The sequence below is a fragment of the Natrix helvetica genome (assembly GCF_964273705.1).
Source record: "Natrix helvetica genome assembly, chromosome: 1".
NCBI lineage: Eukaryota > Metazoa > Chordata > Lepidosauria > Squamata > Natricidae > Natrix > Natrix helvetica.
The window spans coordinates 184,214,146-184,229,395 of record NC_138548.1 but is presented as its reverse complement, the minus strand read 5'-3'; the positions used below and the strand labels follow the sequence as shown (position 1 = coordinate 184,229,395).

Sequence of the window (15,250 nt, the reverse complement as noted above, 5' to 3'; positions counted from 1 at the left end):
TACTGGCTCTCTTTTTTTAAATCACATATAGATTTTGGAATCTCTGACCAGAAATCTATATTTGCAAATAAATTGAATATCACAAAATGCTATGTATGCACTCTTGCTGATAGAAATAACCAAATTCTCTTGAACTTTTCACCAGTTGCAGAAATGGACTATGCATAACAATCTATTCATTCTTTGAATGATGGCATTTAGAGATTTGATTTTCAGTTAATAGATCATTGTTTCTAAATATTAATTTTCTTCAAAAAGTTTTATGTTTTGTTAGTATTTAAATCCATGTCACATAAACAGCAGCATTTTATTACTTAGCTCAACTGTTTCAATCACAAATTACATTTATCCCCAATCTTTAAAATAATTAATTGTAGATGACTACATATAAAATTTATATGACAATAAAATTAATACTGTTTAATCTTTAAAAAGAGTTTTCATAAGCATGTAATTGTCTCTTGTAGCAGTCTACATTCTCCAACATAATTAATGGTACTTCCCACCTCCCATCTTTCCTATAGATATTCTTTGCCCCTATAAAAGTGTATATGATTAAATACTGCCATAAACATTAAGAGGGTTTCTTTTTTACTCAGTTGAGTAACCGAGTAATTTTATCTACTTACCTACTACCTACCTACCTATGTATCTGCTGTTTGTTCAGTTATTTATATTTATGTCAGTTTCACCAATTTGCTGTTAGAAATGAAAAAAAATGTGAGGTGAAATAAATGATCTCCTGCAGTACAAATCACTTCAGCATGAAAGCTGAGGTCTAACACAGTACTACATTTCACATGTTTTTCCATGTCTTTTAAAAGCAAAGAGATCTTTTGATTTGATGCAGTATTACTGATGTCGTAACACTCACAGCCCTTCTTCTCCTTCTTAGCCACTGCAACTCAGACAGGAAGGACCAATCAGATGTGGAATCGGTATCTAGAGATTGATAGCAAAGAAATTTCTATTTTATCACATAGCATCTGTACCTTTTCTAATGAAACATATTGGCCCTTTCCCCTTATATTGGTAAAACTTTTCTTTGTTTTAGAACTGCTAATTTTAGCCAACATGTTCAAGCTACTTTAAACCCAGTTTAGCATTCAGTCACCAAAATGAAAGTTCATGTCCAAATGATTGAGTTGATAATGATGGAATGCTAAACTATTATTCAAATTATTCACAGTATCAATCCTATCTCTGATGACTTCTGACAGTATTTGTTCTGTATATAATCAGCCTTCTAGAAAAAAACAAATTTAAAACACTTCTCATTTCAAATGTCCTGCATATTCCAGTGAAAGCAGTTACCAGCAACATGTAATATGATGATTATGGGTTGAAAAGTTAACAATTTCCTTTCTTGTAAAAATAATTTCATTGTAAACATAGGAATTACTGTGAAAGTTGTATGCAAATCATAGTTGCTCCAAAATATGGGAGCAATTGAACAGCTGGCATTACTAAAGGAAAATATATGGCCAATTTTATATATACGGTACCTTACTGGTTATGTTATTATTTGGAAAACGTGCTGTTTATAGTGTTTTGCAGTCTACTCTTACAGAAAAAAATGATGTCAGTCTCAATTATGAACCAGCTCCTTACTGTTCTTCAATGAAAAGATTTTAAGTCTCAGTTTGATATATGTGGAGTTTGCTCATTGTATTTCATTGTATAGAGGACAATTCATTCAGACAGTTAATCTTCAATATCATCTCATGGTGTAAGTTGGGCACACAATTTCAATGATATAGTGTAGTAAAGAGCTTTCTAACAATTATATTAGTCTAACTATAAGCTTGTCACAAAGAACTGTGTATTTAGAAAAATGGCTGTTAGCAACAGTAACTACACTGATTATCTAATTCCACATGGAAACTAAGAATGTTTCTGTTATATCATGACATACTACTATCTAAATTTCGGTTAACTATACTAATCATTCCTCTGGTAGAAATGCCATTTAAATGATTTAAAGATTTATAGAGTTTATATAGTTATAGTAACAAATCTTATTAAAGTACAGTTACGTCATACCAAGATCTTCCAACTGACTGAAGGCATTTGATCCAAATGTTCTCCGAACGACATGTGGTCTACCTGCACTGCTCTGAAGAAGAAAAAGAAAAAGGAAACAAATAGAATATTGTATTGGTGACATAAATTCAAGCATGATATTGTCATCTAGATGGATAAACAGACAGATAAATAGATGGATGGTAGACAGAGACAGATAGATAACATATAATGGATAAGCTGAGCTCAGTTTCAAGGATGTATTTTGGAACCTAAAATTCTTGGTTTATCCATAATGGGTGAAGGTGTGTGTGTGTGTGTTCAATTTAATATCTTTATGTATATAATCTTTATGTATATAATTTAATATCTTTATGTATATAATATGGGCTAGAGAATTTAGCATGCATATGTAGAAAACCTGAAATGGTATTTTTGAATGATAAAAATTGAACTGTGGAATATTTCTCTTTCGATGTTCACCAAGAATGCAACTGGGCTGAACTCCCCTCCTACTGGTTAGCTACTATTTGGGTGGACCCTGACCATATTTTCTACTAAGCTTTTGTTTGGTGTTTTTGGAGGGGTCCTCAGTCTTCTAATGCTTCTCCTGGTGTTATTTTACAAATATATAAAAGGAAATCTAAGTCAATTCCAATTGGAACTTAAAACTATAATTCCATGCCTTAAACTTGGTTTTCCATATTTACTTCTCTAACAATCAATAAATGAGAATATTTGTAGCTCAGGATTGAAATGAGGGATCCTTGAGCCTCTCTGAGCTTGGTTGTTTTCTTGAAGACGTTTCATTACCTGAACTAGATAACATCATCAGTGCATTGATGATGTTACATAGTTCAAATAATGAAACACCCCTTATCTCTAACAATCTATTAGCACTCAATAACAAACAAATAGCTATAATGGGCTGTCGAAGGAAAACCTCTGAGAACCTTTGGAATTCTATAAAGCAAGGTTGTACATCTTTCCTACAGCTGTTCTAGTCACATATATTTAGATATACAATGATAACTCCCTAACCCCTTATCAATGTATGCTATCCTTTGCCATCAAATGTATTAAAACACTCTTTTAATAGGAAGTTTTTGCTGCAATCTTCTTTATGTCTTTATTCTTCTGTCTCCTAGAAAGATAAGCATAGCATCCTGTAATAATCCATAGGCTATCAACATGACAAAATAACTGATGAGAGAGAAAAACCTGCCTCTACCCCCATGGGAAAAACCTCCATTAGTGAAAAAGCTTCTATATTCTTATAACTAAAGGAAATCATAGTGAAAGCTTACCTTGATGCTCCTAAAAGCAGTGTTATTTTTAGCATCTGCTGATATTTTTGGAACTAGAACACATCTCTAGAAAGAAGTCTAGGAGGAGGAGGTCAAGATTATTTACTGTGGCAGAAAAGCCCAACAGTTCTGCAATTTATCTAAATTATCCCAAACAAAAACTAGGAAATTAGTTTCCCAGATGGAGAAAAAGAAAGAAACATCTAGATGCATCTCCAGAAAGAGTCCCATCAAAATTGCCAATGAACAGCCTCTTCACTTCAGAGTGGATAATTAATAACTAATATATTAATTATTTGGTGAACATTAAACCAAAATAGATAATTAATTGAATAAGCTCAATTATATTTTTAATGTGTAAGCTTAAAAGAAGCCATTTTCATTTCATATTCCATTCGATTTCATTATTATTTTCTGAAAATAATATTTTCTGGGAAATTAGGCTTTGGAAACATTCCTGAAGGCTCTGAGGATGAAAAAAAACTGATTTGGGGTCCTTATGAGATTCTACCTGCTTATGTAACAATGGCCTGAATTTTCAAATCCTAGTCAGATATTCTATCCTAAGGCCAAGGATGAAAAGAGTTGACATGGCCCATTAACCCCCCCCCCCAAAAAAAAAAAACCCTCACAGAAATGCCTTATTCAACTGAACCATAAAACATGTACACAAATAAACTAGTTAAATATATCAGCTTATGTAATCCATTCCCTTGTTATGGCTTTATTTGTGAACTGCTTATTTTCTTTCTCTCCCTGAAAGAATGGGCATGCTTCAGGCCCCCCAATGTCATCTGGGGGAACCCACGAGATGTGCCTTCTCTGCTTGCCCTTTGGAACAGTATAACACCCCTCCCAAGATGCACATGGTCTGGCCTTGTTGGCTTTTTGAAAACCTGGCTCTTCTCAAAGGCTGTGCATTGGATCATCCTGCCTTGCAATGATTTATGAATGTGACTATGACTCTGGTTTGGCCTCAGTTCTACTCTTTTTCTTTTTTCTTTTATTCTTGTTGGTTATTTTTGCTTTTGCTTTTCAAAATGTTAGCTACCCAGAGTTGGGTGGCCATAACAATTGATAAAATAAATATAATAAAATTTACGTAGCTTTGCTGGTTTGTCCTTAGATTTCATTTTCTACAACCCAAATGCTTTACATGGCACTGAGCTTACCTGAATATTATAGGAGTACTGTGAGTGTATTTAACACTCAGGTTAACCTCATTTAAATAACCTATTCAGCTACAGTTATGTTTCTAAAAAATTACAAAATATATCAAACACAGGGTAGAAAAAACTAATAAAATATTCATTCAAATTCAGTGTTATAGATGATATCACAGATTAAATAATAATGTCTTATTTAATTTATATTGGTTAGGATTTGCATCTTTTACAACAAATCAAAGCAAGATCTAAGTGGGTCAGTATTAACATACCGTGCTGTGAGTTAACTCCAAAGGTTCTATCAGGTAGACATAGGTATTGTCTTCAAACATGCCACTAGAATATGAGAAACACAGTTTAAATACTTCAATATTAGCTAAATGGGAGTATATATTTGTAGGAATTCCCACACATTTCCATATTACATATTCATGTATTCCACACAAAATACAAACATCATGGCAAATGGTTTGTGCTTCTATTAGGAACGATAAAGCATCTTTGAAAGTGTGCATGAGAGTCTCACGAATGCCAATATGGTTGTGCATTTTTTCAAATAGTCCCCCAAAAACACATGGAACAATTGGGGGGGGGAGTGAATGCAACCCAGGGTCCAACCATTGTATGATCCAAAGCACCATTTTTAAAAAATCAAATCCACACATAGTCCTAGACTTATAATGAGAGAGGAGTTCAATATGTCGAATAGCCTATTTACAAATTTACTTGTTTGTGTGCTAACTTGAAATTATGACATGATCTATCTATAAATCTGAATTTGTAAGTAGAATCAACCTGCTTGCTGTGTTCCTGAACACATCATGGAGTCTCTTTCATCTATGAAATCCTTTATGTTCTACTTATTACAAAAGCATCAACTGTTTGGTGATGAATGAATATTGCAGTTTTTGTCATCTTCTTCAGAAAAAGAGCAACAGGGTATGAAGGAAATTAATCTGGCCAAAGAAGAAGGCCAAAGGGAATTTGTTTTCCCATTTCCTGCACATCAGTTCCTTTTGACACTTGCTAAGGGACTCAAGAACTAGGGGCAGGAGGACTGGGCCTTTGGTAGATTTGTTGTTGTCAGTTGCGAACTCGTGTCTGACCCATCGCGACCCCATGGCCAATGTTCCTCCAGGCCTTTTTGCCTTTTGGTACTGTCCATGGGGTTTTCATGACAAAGTTACTGGAGAGGGTTGCCATTTCCTTCTCCACTGCATCACGTTTTGTCACAGCTCTCTGCTATGACCTGTCCATCTTGGCTGGCCCTGCATGGCATAGCTCAGTGATGGCGAACCTTTTTTGGCTCGAGTGCCACAAGTGGGGGGAGCGCAGGGGGGTCAAGTGCGGGCGTGCCGCACCCATAATGCAACGCGCGACCCGCCCAGTGCGCATGCGCGCACAACGCGCGACCCGCCCCCCATTTTTACATATTTTTTTTGCCCTCCCCAGGCTCCAGGGGCTTTATAAGAACCTGGGGAGGGCGAAAAGAGCCTCCCCCGACCCTTCCGGAGGCCCTCCGGAGGCTTCAGGGACTGTCCGGAGGCTTCCCTGAAGCCTGTGGAGCGCTTAAAACCACCCTCCGAGCAAATCCGAAGTGACTTCCGGGTTGCTCGGAGGGTCGTTTTAAGTGCTCCGAACTCATCAGGGAAGCCTCGGACGGCCCCTGAAGCCTTCGGAGCGCTTAAAATCACCCTCCGAGCAAACCGGCAGTGACTTCCGGGTTGCTTGGAGGGTCGTTTTAAGTGCTCCAAAGGCATCAGGGAAGCCTCGGACGGTCCTGAAGCCTTCAGAGCGCTTAAAACCACCCTCCGAGCAATATGAAAAATGTTTTATTATGTTTTTAGGGGGTTCTAGGAAAGGGAGGGGGGATAACCAGGCCAGGAGGGAAGCCAACGCCAGACGAACAGGTGAGTCTATGAAGGAAGTGAGCGGGGTGAGGGGGGAGAGGGAACAAGTTATTCCAGTAGAGGGTTGTTTTATTACAACGGTCGCGGGGAGGGGGGGATGCGAGGACAAGAAAAGATCGCAAGGTCGGTTGGGAGACCGTGGCTGCTGGCTACGCCCGGTCGTTTGTACCAACCCCCGCAGCCTAGGTGGTTGGGAACTACAGAGCCAGGGCCTGAGGCTGATGCTCTGCAATGCAAGGTCCGTGACCAACAAGGCCCCCCTCATTAACGAGCTGATCTCGGAGGGGGAGCTGGACCTTGCAGGGATAACGGAGACCTGGTTGGGTCACGAGGGGGGTTTACCCCTCGTGGAAATGTGCCCACCGGGTTTCCGTGCATTCCATCAGCCTCGGGCCCTGGGTAAGGGTGGTGGGGTGGCGGTAGTTATACGGGATTGTCTGGAGCCGAGGGAGTTCACTGTTCCTCAGATACCCGGGTGTGAGTCGCTGGGTATGAAATGGGGCCCAGGGAGGCAGTGGGGTCTGCTGATTGTATACTTGGCTCCTCGCTATACGTCAGCGGCCCTGCCCGAGCTCCTCGAGCTGGTCTCGGAGACGGCGGTTGAGATACCCAAACTTCTGGTTATGGGGGATTTCAACCTGCCGTCGACGGGAGCAGCGTCCGAGGTGGCTCGGGAGTTCATGGCTTCCATGACAGCCATGGGCCTGACCCAACTAATTCAGGGCCCCACACACGAAGGCGGCCACACACTGGACCTTATCTTTGTATCTGAGCAGTGGACGAGTGATCTGGGAATATGGGATTTAGAGATTACGCCCCTGTCATGGTCAGATCACTCATGTCTCCGGCTGGACTTCCCTGGTGCTACCCTCCACCGCGAGGAGGCGGAGCCAGTTTGTTCAAGCTGGTACCGCCCCAAGCACTTGATGGAACCAGACAGGTTCCAGACGGAGCTTGGGCCTTTACCTGTAGCCCTGACCCGCGCTCGGTCGGAGGACCTAGTCGACGCCTGGAATAGGGCGACGGCGGGGGCCTTGGACCGGGTTGCGCCTCTGCGACCTCTCCTACGGCAACGACCCACCCGGGCTCCCTGGTATACCGAGGAGCTTAGGGTGATGAAGCGCCATAGGAGACGTCTAGAGAGCAGGTGGAGGTCCTCACGCTCCGAATCTGACCGAACACAGGTAAGAGCCTATTTACGGACCTACCTTGTGGCATTGAGAGTGGCCAAACGTAGACATTGTGCCGCTCTCATTGCGTCTGCGGATAACCGCCCTGCCGCCCTGTTTAGGGTGACCCGCTCTCTCCTGTCGCAGGAGACGCGGGAGGCACCCTTGCAGGGAAGAGCAGAGGAGTTTGGGGAATATCTGCAAGACAAAGTCGCTCAGATCCGGAGCGGATGGGCCCCCCTCAGTGGACCGGACGAGCCGACATCAGTGAGTCTTGTGAGCCCACTCTGGGAGGAGTTTGACTCTGTTGCCCCCGAGGATTTAGACGGGTTGCGTGGACGGCTGCGACCCACCACATGTTCAATGGACCCGTGCCCCTCCTGGTTGGTACTGGCATCCTGGGAGGTGACGCGAGGCTGGCTTCTGGGCCTGGTGAACGCCTCATTGAGCGAGGGTTCCTTACCGACTGCCTTGAAAGAGGCGGTGGTGAGGCCCCTGCTCAAGAGGCCTTCACTTGACCCAACGGAGCTAGCTAATTATCGTCCAGTCTCCAACCTCCCCTTTTTAGCGAAGGTTGTTGAGAATGTGGTGGCGCAGCAATTTCCACGTCACCTCGACGAATCCGTATATCTAGACCCACGCCAGTCCGGCTTCCGACCCGGGCACAGCACCGAGACAGCCTTGGTCGCGTTGGTGGATGATCTCTGGAGGGCCAAAGATAGAGGTTGCTCCTCTATCCTGGTCCTATTAGACCTCTCGGAGGCTTTTGATACCATCGACCATGGTATCCTACTGCGCCGGCTGGAGGGGATGGGAGTCAGAGGCACCGTTTTACGGTGGTTCGGCTCCTACCTCTCCGGCCGGATGCAATATGTGTTGACTGGGGGGCAGAGGTCAACCCCGAGGCCACTCTCTTGTGGGGTGCCGCAGGGGTCGGTCCTCTCGCCCCTTCTGTTCAACGCATACGTGAAGCCGCTGGGTGAGATCATCCATGGTTTTGGGGTTGAGTACCATCTGTACGCTGATGATACTCAGTTGTACATCTCAACCCCAAGCCACCCCAACGAGGCTGTCGAAGTGATGTCCCGGTGTTTGGAAGCCGTCGGGGTCTGGATGGGGGACAACAGACTCAAACTCAACCCCTCCAAGACTGAGTGGCTGTGGCTACTGGCGCCTCGGTTCAGCCAGTTGATTCCATCACTGGCCATAGGGGACGAGCTACTGCCCCCTGTGGAACGGGCGCGCAATTTGGGCGTCCTTCTAGACGCCCGGCTGTCAATGGATGATCATGTGGCAGCCGTGGCAAGGGGGGCGTTCCACCAGGTTCGCCTGGTGCGCCAATTGCGCCCCCTTCTGGACCGTGATGCTCTACGCACAGTCACTCATGCACTGGTGACGTCTCGCCTGGACTACTGTAACGCTCTCTACATGGGGCTTCCCTTGGGACGCGCCCGAAGACTGCAGCTAGTCCAGAACGCAGCCGCACGGGTAGTCATGGGGAGTACTAGGTACTCCCACGTAACACCTCTCCTGCGCGAGCTGCACTGGCTACCTGTGGTCTTTCGGGTGCGTTTCAAGGTTCTGATCACCATCTTTAAAGCGCTCCATGGCATAGGGCCTAGTTACCTGCGGGATCGCATCCTCCCACATACATCCCTGCGGCCAATCCGCTCTCACAGGGAGGGCCTTCTCCTGGTGCCGTCCACGAGGCAATGCCAACGGGCGACACCAAGGAGTAGGGCCTTCTCTGTGATGGGCCCAACCCTCTGGAATGACCTCCCCCCCGATATTAGAACCACTACTGACCTCCGCTCCTTCCGACAGAAACTGAAGACACACCTGTTCCGACTGGCTGGTTTGGCATAATTTTAAGGTCTACCTCCTGGCATACACATTCTTACTGGTTTTTAGAGGGATATTGTTTTAAATTTAACTTGATATTTTAAACTTTTGTATTGATTTATTTATTAGCTGTACAGTTTGGCATATTTTACCCTCCTCTTATACATGTATTTATATAGTTATTTCTACGTTTTAATCTGTTGTATTTTAATACGGACTGTACACCGCCCCGAGTCCCTTTCGGGAGAGGGGGCGGTATATAAACGCTAATAATAAATAAATAAATAAATAAATAAATAAATAAATAAATAAATAAATAAATAAACCGGCAGTGACTTCCGGGTTGCTCGGAGGGTCGTTTTAAGCGCTCCGAAGGCATCAGGGAAGCCTCGGACGGTCCCTGAAGCCTTCGGAGCGCTTAAAACCACCCTCCGAGCAAACCGGAAGTGACTTCCGGGTTGCTTGGAGGGTCGTTTTAAGCGCTCCGAAGGCATCAGGGAAGCCTCGGACGGTCCCTGAAGCCTTCGGAACGCTTAAAACGACCCTCTGAGCAACCCGGAAGTCACTCCCCCGGGGGGCGGGGGAGGCTCTTTTCACCCTCCCCAGGCTCCTATAAAGCATCTGGAGCCTGGGGAAGCCGAAAAACAGCTTTTAAAAAGGTGAACTCAGCTGGCCAGCGCGCGCATGCGCACTGGCCAGCTGACAGGGCAGTGCCTCGCGTGCCCTGACAAATGGCTCCGCGTGCCACTTGTGGCACGCGTGCCATAGGTTCGCCATCACGGGCATAGCTCATAGCTTAATTGAGCTACGCAAGCCCCTTCGCCATGATAAGGCAGTAATCCATGAAGAGGCTTTGGTAGATAGATAGGGACTAATCAGCCATCATCAATGAAGAAAGAAGAGACATCAATTGGTGCTCAAATAAGAATAAATACTACTAAAGGAAGAACATCTTGGCTTGGACTAAAATTATATCTATTACTTTCCATTTGGTTCTAGTTCTCACTCTAACTTTTAGCTCTATCCGCCATTTCTATGTCTTGTCTCTTTTTTGTTTTAACAAAAATTTTGACAGCAGAGACTGCTTATGGGTTTTTTACTTACTATGAGTTGCCTTGGGGGGGGGGGAGAGAAACAAATATCTAAAATGTCCAATCAGAAAACATGAAATGATGGAAATAAGCAAATTGGTTAAAAGTTTATTTTGGGGTTTTCAAAGGAAATATTCATGCACTGACAAGAACAGACAATGGGTTCTTAAGCAAAAAATCCTTGATATAGCATTGGAAGCAGAATATAGAAAACTCTCACTTAGGGTATAATTGGGCCATAGCAATGCACACTTCAAAGCAGCATTGTACCTAGACCAACTTACAAACAGTAAATTCTGGTGTGCATTTACATTATTATACTGTATTATATTATCACCAGAGCCGGAGGGGAAATTCCATATGCGGAAGCCTCTGTCCATGTAAAGAGGATAACACTGAAACACAAACTGAAATACCTTTATACAGTAATTTTCTATTGAAATATAAGCAAAGCGCTCCTAACTGTTCTTCATTTCTGGGATAGATTGAAAAATTTTATTATGTAATATTTACTAGCAGATAAGGAGGCCAACATAACTCTTGCCATTGCTAAGTTTCTTCTAACATTTAGTAGGAAGCAAATGAACAAGAGATTTCTGATTTGAAGGGATTATCCGGTGATATCACCATTCCCAGAGGACGCCCAAGCAGTCTTCTTTCATATCTCTTTAATTTTCCCACTGAAGTGGTACTTATTTATCTACTTCCATTTGCATGCTTTAAAATAGGTAGGTGGGCAAGGAGCTGGGACAAATTGATGGGAGCTTATTCCATCAAGAGGCTCACTCTGGAGTTTTGAACTGCTGAGCTGTCAACCTCTAAATTGTCTTCTCAGCATCCTAATCCTGTGAGCCACTACAGCCTCAATTTATTAGACTTACGCCCACCTTTTTATTGCATAGTACTCACTCACTGAGCAACAACCCTGTGGAGCAGATGGAGTTGAGAAAGTGTGACGGGGAGTTTTAAGTGGATATGAGTACATGGGAAAAGATTTATACAGAATAACTGCAGTAAGATAGATAGATAGATAGATAGATAGATAGATAGATAGATAGATAGATAGATAAATGGATGGATGGATGGATGGATGGATGGATGGATGGATGGATGGATGGGCGGGCGGGCGGGCGGGCGGGCGGGCGGGCAGGCAGGCAGGCAGGCAGGCAGACAGACAGACGGTAGATATAGATAGATTATAGATAGGAGAGAGAGAGATGATAAACAAAGCACTGTATTACAAACTGCCAATATTATCTAAATATGTCCCAGACCTCATTGTTATGAGGAAACCACTAGACAGAGCATTCTATATGTTTTAATTTTTATCCAATTATCTGCATAGCTGAGAAAATTGATAATAATAACTCGCTATCATACCTGCCCAATAGCCACCTAAAATCTAACTAAGCATATGTATTAGCGCTGGGTTGGTTTATACTTTCCTGTATCAAATTGTAGTCTCATTCAACAAACTCTCTCTAAAAGCCTTTCCAGAAGTACCAAACCTTTTCTCCATTTATCAGCATTTCTTCCATTCTAATATCTTCTTCTTTTTCTTAATGTTTTAATTATACTAACAATGTTCTCCCCCCTTCCCTTAAATTTCCATGTTAGCAAATAGTTAGCTGTTCTCCAATTACACTGGGTCACTGGTCACTTGCAGTCATAAGAAAAATGATGGCTAATGGGGGAAGATGGCTTTCTGCCAATGGAGCAAGTGTCCATGATGGGGAAGAAGGGATGAAAAAAGTTATATTTTTAGTTGCTGGGACACTGTCCAAAACACAGATGGTGGAAATACGGATACTTACTGAAGTCCATTACAGGTAGAAATAGCAGCTTTGGATTTTGGGATGCCTCTGATGCTTCCATGATAATAGCAGTGTTCCCCTCCCTGAAAATGAACAAAAATATTCTATATTTTTATAATTACTTTTTAAGTGGACCGATGCATATCAGAGTAATGGATTCGTACTTTAAGCCTGTATACGACAATAAAACATAAGTGAAAAGTTTGTGTGATTGTTTTTTTTAATACAGCTTTAGTGTACACTGCAAAAAATAAAAAGTAGTTTACTAAATGAATTAAAATTGTAATTTTCAAGAGCTAAGAGTTGAGCTAAGCCTACCCAATTGGACATGGGCAGACCTATTATCAACCAGACACAGAATTATAATACAAACTGTTAAAATAGATTTAAGATTAGTTCTTAAACTGATTTTTAATTGCTCCTAAATAATTTTCCAATTATCCACCATTATTTCGATGAATAATAAAGTTATGACCCTATTACAATATTGTAATATTGTTGATAATATTACAGTCAGCCAGCTGTTTTTGGCATTTTTGTCCACCTATCAAGTACTTTCAGAGAATCTGGTATCGTTGCAGGATATAACATGTTCCATGTTCCAAATGAAGCTGCCTTTTGCAATTGACTGATGGTGATTTTGTCAATGCCGATGCTGTTCCAGATGTTTTGGGATTGCACCCAAGGCATCTATTGCTATTGATGCTCTTTGCTTTCTTTTTCCATGCCTGTTCTACTGCTACTTGCAGGTCTTCATGTTTTGTGATTTTCTCTTTTATTCTACTCTCACCAGCTACTGCAACATCCACTATTCGGACATTTTTGTGTTTATTATTCACAATTGTAACTCTGGGGTGTTATGTGGTAGATGCTTCTCTGTTTCAATTCTAAAGTCTCAGAGAACTTTAGCTTCTTTGTTTCCTATTACTTTGTCTATTTTGTGATCCCACAAGTTCTTGCTTGCAAAGATATTCAAATGGTATTTTTGCAGATATTTCAGTGCCCCTTTGTTGCTACTTTGTCATGCCATTGCTTGTTGTCTGTCTGTGCAAACTTCTTGTGGCAACTAACTAGTAGTACTTCTTCAGTGGGCAGTTGGCACTTATTGTCTGTTGTGGTTTTTTTCAGTTCTGGCTTTGCATATATTTGCTCTTAAGGCTTGGTCTTGTGCACCCAGAATTAGTCCTCTGTCTCTTTCTTCAACTTTCCTGCTCTCAGGGAAGACATTGTCAAGTATTACTATTTATTAAATGCATACGCCATCCAGCTCCAGGTAACTCTGGACAGTTTCCTATGGCTAAACACAAAGAGAACTCTCTTGATAACCACCTGTTCCTATGGTACACTTTCTTTTCTGAGCAAATGATACACCATTAAAGTGCTGCATTATAAATCATTGTTTTTATGGCCAATCTATGACCCAACAGCATTCTTAAAATAAATATGAGACTAGTACTCAGTTATGAAGCATGTTAAACTTCTTTCCACAAATATACCCGCATCAAATAGGTTGTTTCCAATTTATAGTTGTTAGTAAAACTTTTAATAGACTTAATTATCTAATTTCACTTAGGGTCATCATAACCAAATCTAAATTTGAATGCTTAAGTTGTTTTTTTTTTAAAGCAGGCGCAAGTACAATTATCATTTTATGATTTTTTTTAAAAAAATAACTTTTGTGTGAAGTGAAAAACAAAATAAGAAAGAATTGACTGGATTTCAAGAAAATCGATGAGAAATAATCAATTAACTCACAAATCCATTATTGATCTGCACTTTGGTTTATGAATTTGATCCAGATTAAACACAAAATGTTTAAATAAAAGAAAGACCACATGATCTTGAGTGTAATCTGTACATTGCACACTCTTAACTTGGGTATTCCAAAATGGTCATTAGCCAGAGGGAATGCTGATCTTTTGGGAGGGAAACAGAGTTAGAATTAATACAGTGGGGGAGGCAGAAGCCTTCATTAAAAAGCACAGTTCTCTCCTAGAGGACGAAAATATGGGAGGCAGTGAAAAAGGTAGTAATGTACTGTTGAAAGAAATGTCCTTCTGGGTTTGGCTCCAAGTGGGGAAAAAGACACTGGAGACATGGAGGCTGCTTGGAAAGATGGTTTAATGGTGGACAGGACCACATGGCCCGAGCCCTGAACAGAAAAGGCGATCACATGCTTCAATGTTGGTGGAGAAGAAGAGAAGGGAAGAGAAGGGGTGAAGAAGGGCTTGCAGGGATTTTTATAACCTGTTCAGTCCCACCTATCTGTTTCCTGTTCCTGTGTAAGAAATGTATTCTGATTGGTTGCCAGACTCACATGGGCCCATGCAGGGGCAACCCTCTAGGCTGTTTTGAATTCAGGTTTGATTGAGTTCAGCTGCCATGTGGTCACTTGAATAAAGGCTTATATTATCCTGCCTTATCCCATCACTCTGGAGTTAAGAGGAGAACTCTTTATTATGTAAAGTGGACTAGCTTGGCCTTCTTAATGGCCCATTGACAAAGCGGGGAAGCTGCAGGAATTTACTCTGTGTTTAAAATGTGTTTCTCCCTTTTTCACATCCAGGAAAATATAATATTCTGCCTTATCAATATTTCCTAGGATATTTCATTTTTCTGGGAGAGGGCTAGGTGATAACTTCCTACAATCCCTCCTTTTTTTTTCAAAACATGTGAGTGGAACGCACATGTTTTTGACAAAAGATAAAATTGGTCAGATCAAGGAAACTTAATTTTTCTGATGGAAAGGCATTGAAAGAGACAGCAGAAGGATCCCTTCAGTTGGCTCCCAGAGAGCTTTCAACCATGAAGGTCTTAACAACCAGGGCACAATTTCTGGAAAGAAATTTACAATATCCAATTTACCATGCCAATTATTTTCAGATGGTTGATATCACTTTCTGTGAGCTTCCAGACAGGGTACAAGCAA

At 41.9% G+C, this 15,250-nt stretch overlaps 1 protein-coding gene across 4 annotated transcripts in view; it reads right to left on the bottom strand.

Annotated features, from left to right (window-relative positions):
- Positions 1–15,250, bottom strand: part of ADAM23 (ADAM metallopeptidase domain 23) — a 93,587-nt gene that overhangs the window by 47,320 nt on the left and 31,017 nt on the right. For all 4 annotated transcript variants that reach the window (XM_081939880.1, XM_081939881.1, XM_081939883.1 and 1 more), the window contains exons 5-8: positions 12,322–12,404; positions 4,768–4,831; positions 2,044–2,116; positions 875–942 (exon numbers count right to left, since the gene is read on the bottom strand). In XM_081939880.1, the coding sequence (XP_081796006.1) occupies positions 875–942; positions 2,044–2,116; positions 4,768–4,831; positions 12,322–12,404 (288 nt within the window). The remainder of the gene's footprint in view (positions 1–874; positions 943–2,043; positions 2,117–4,767; positions 4,832–12,321; positions 12,405–15,250) is intronic.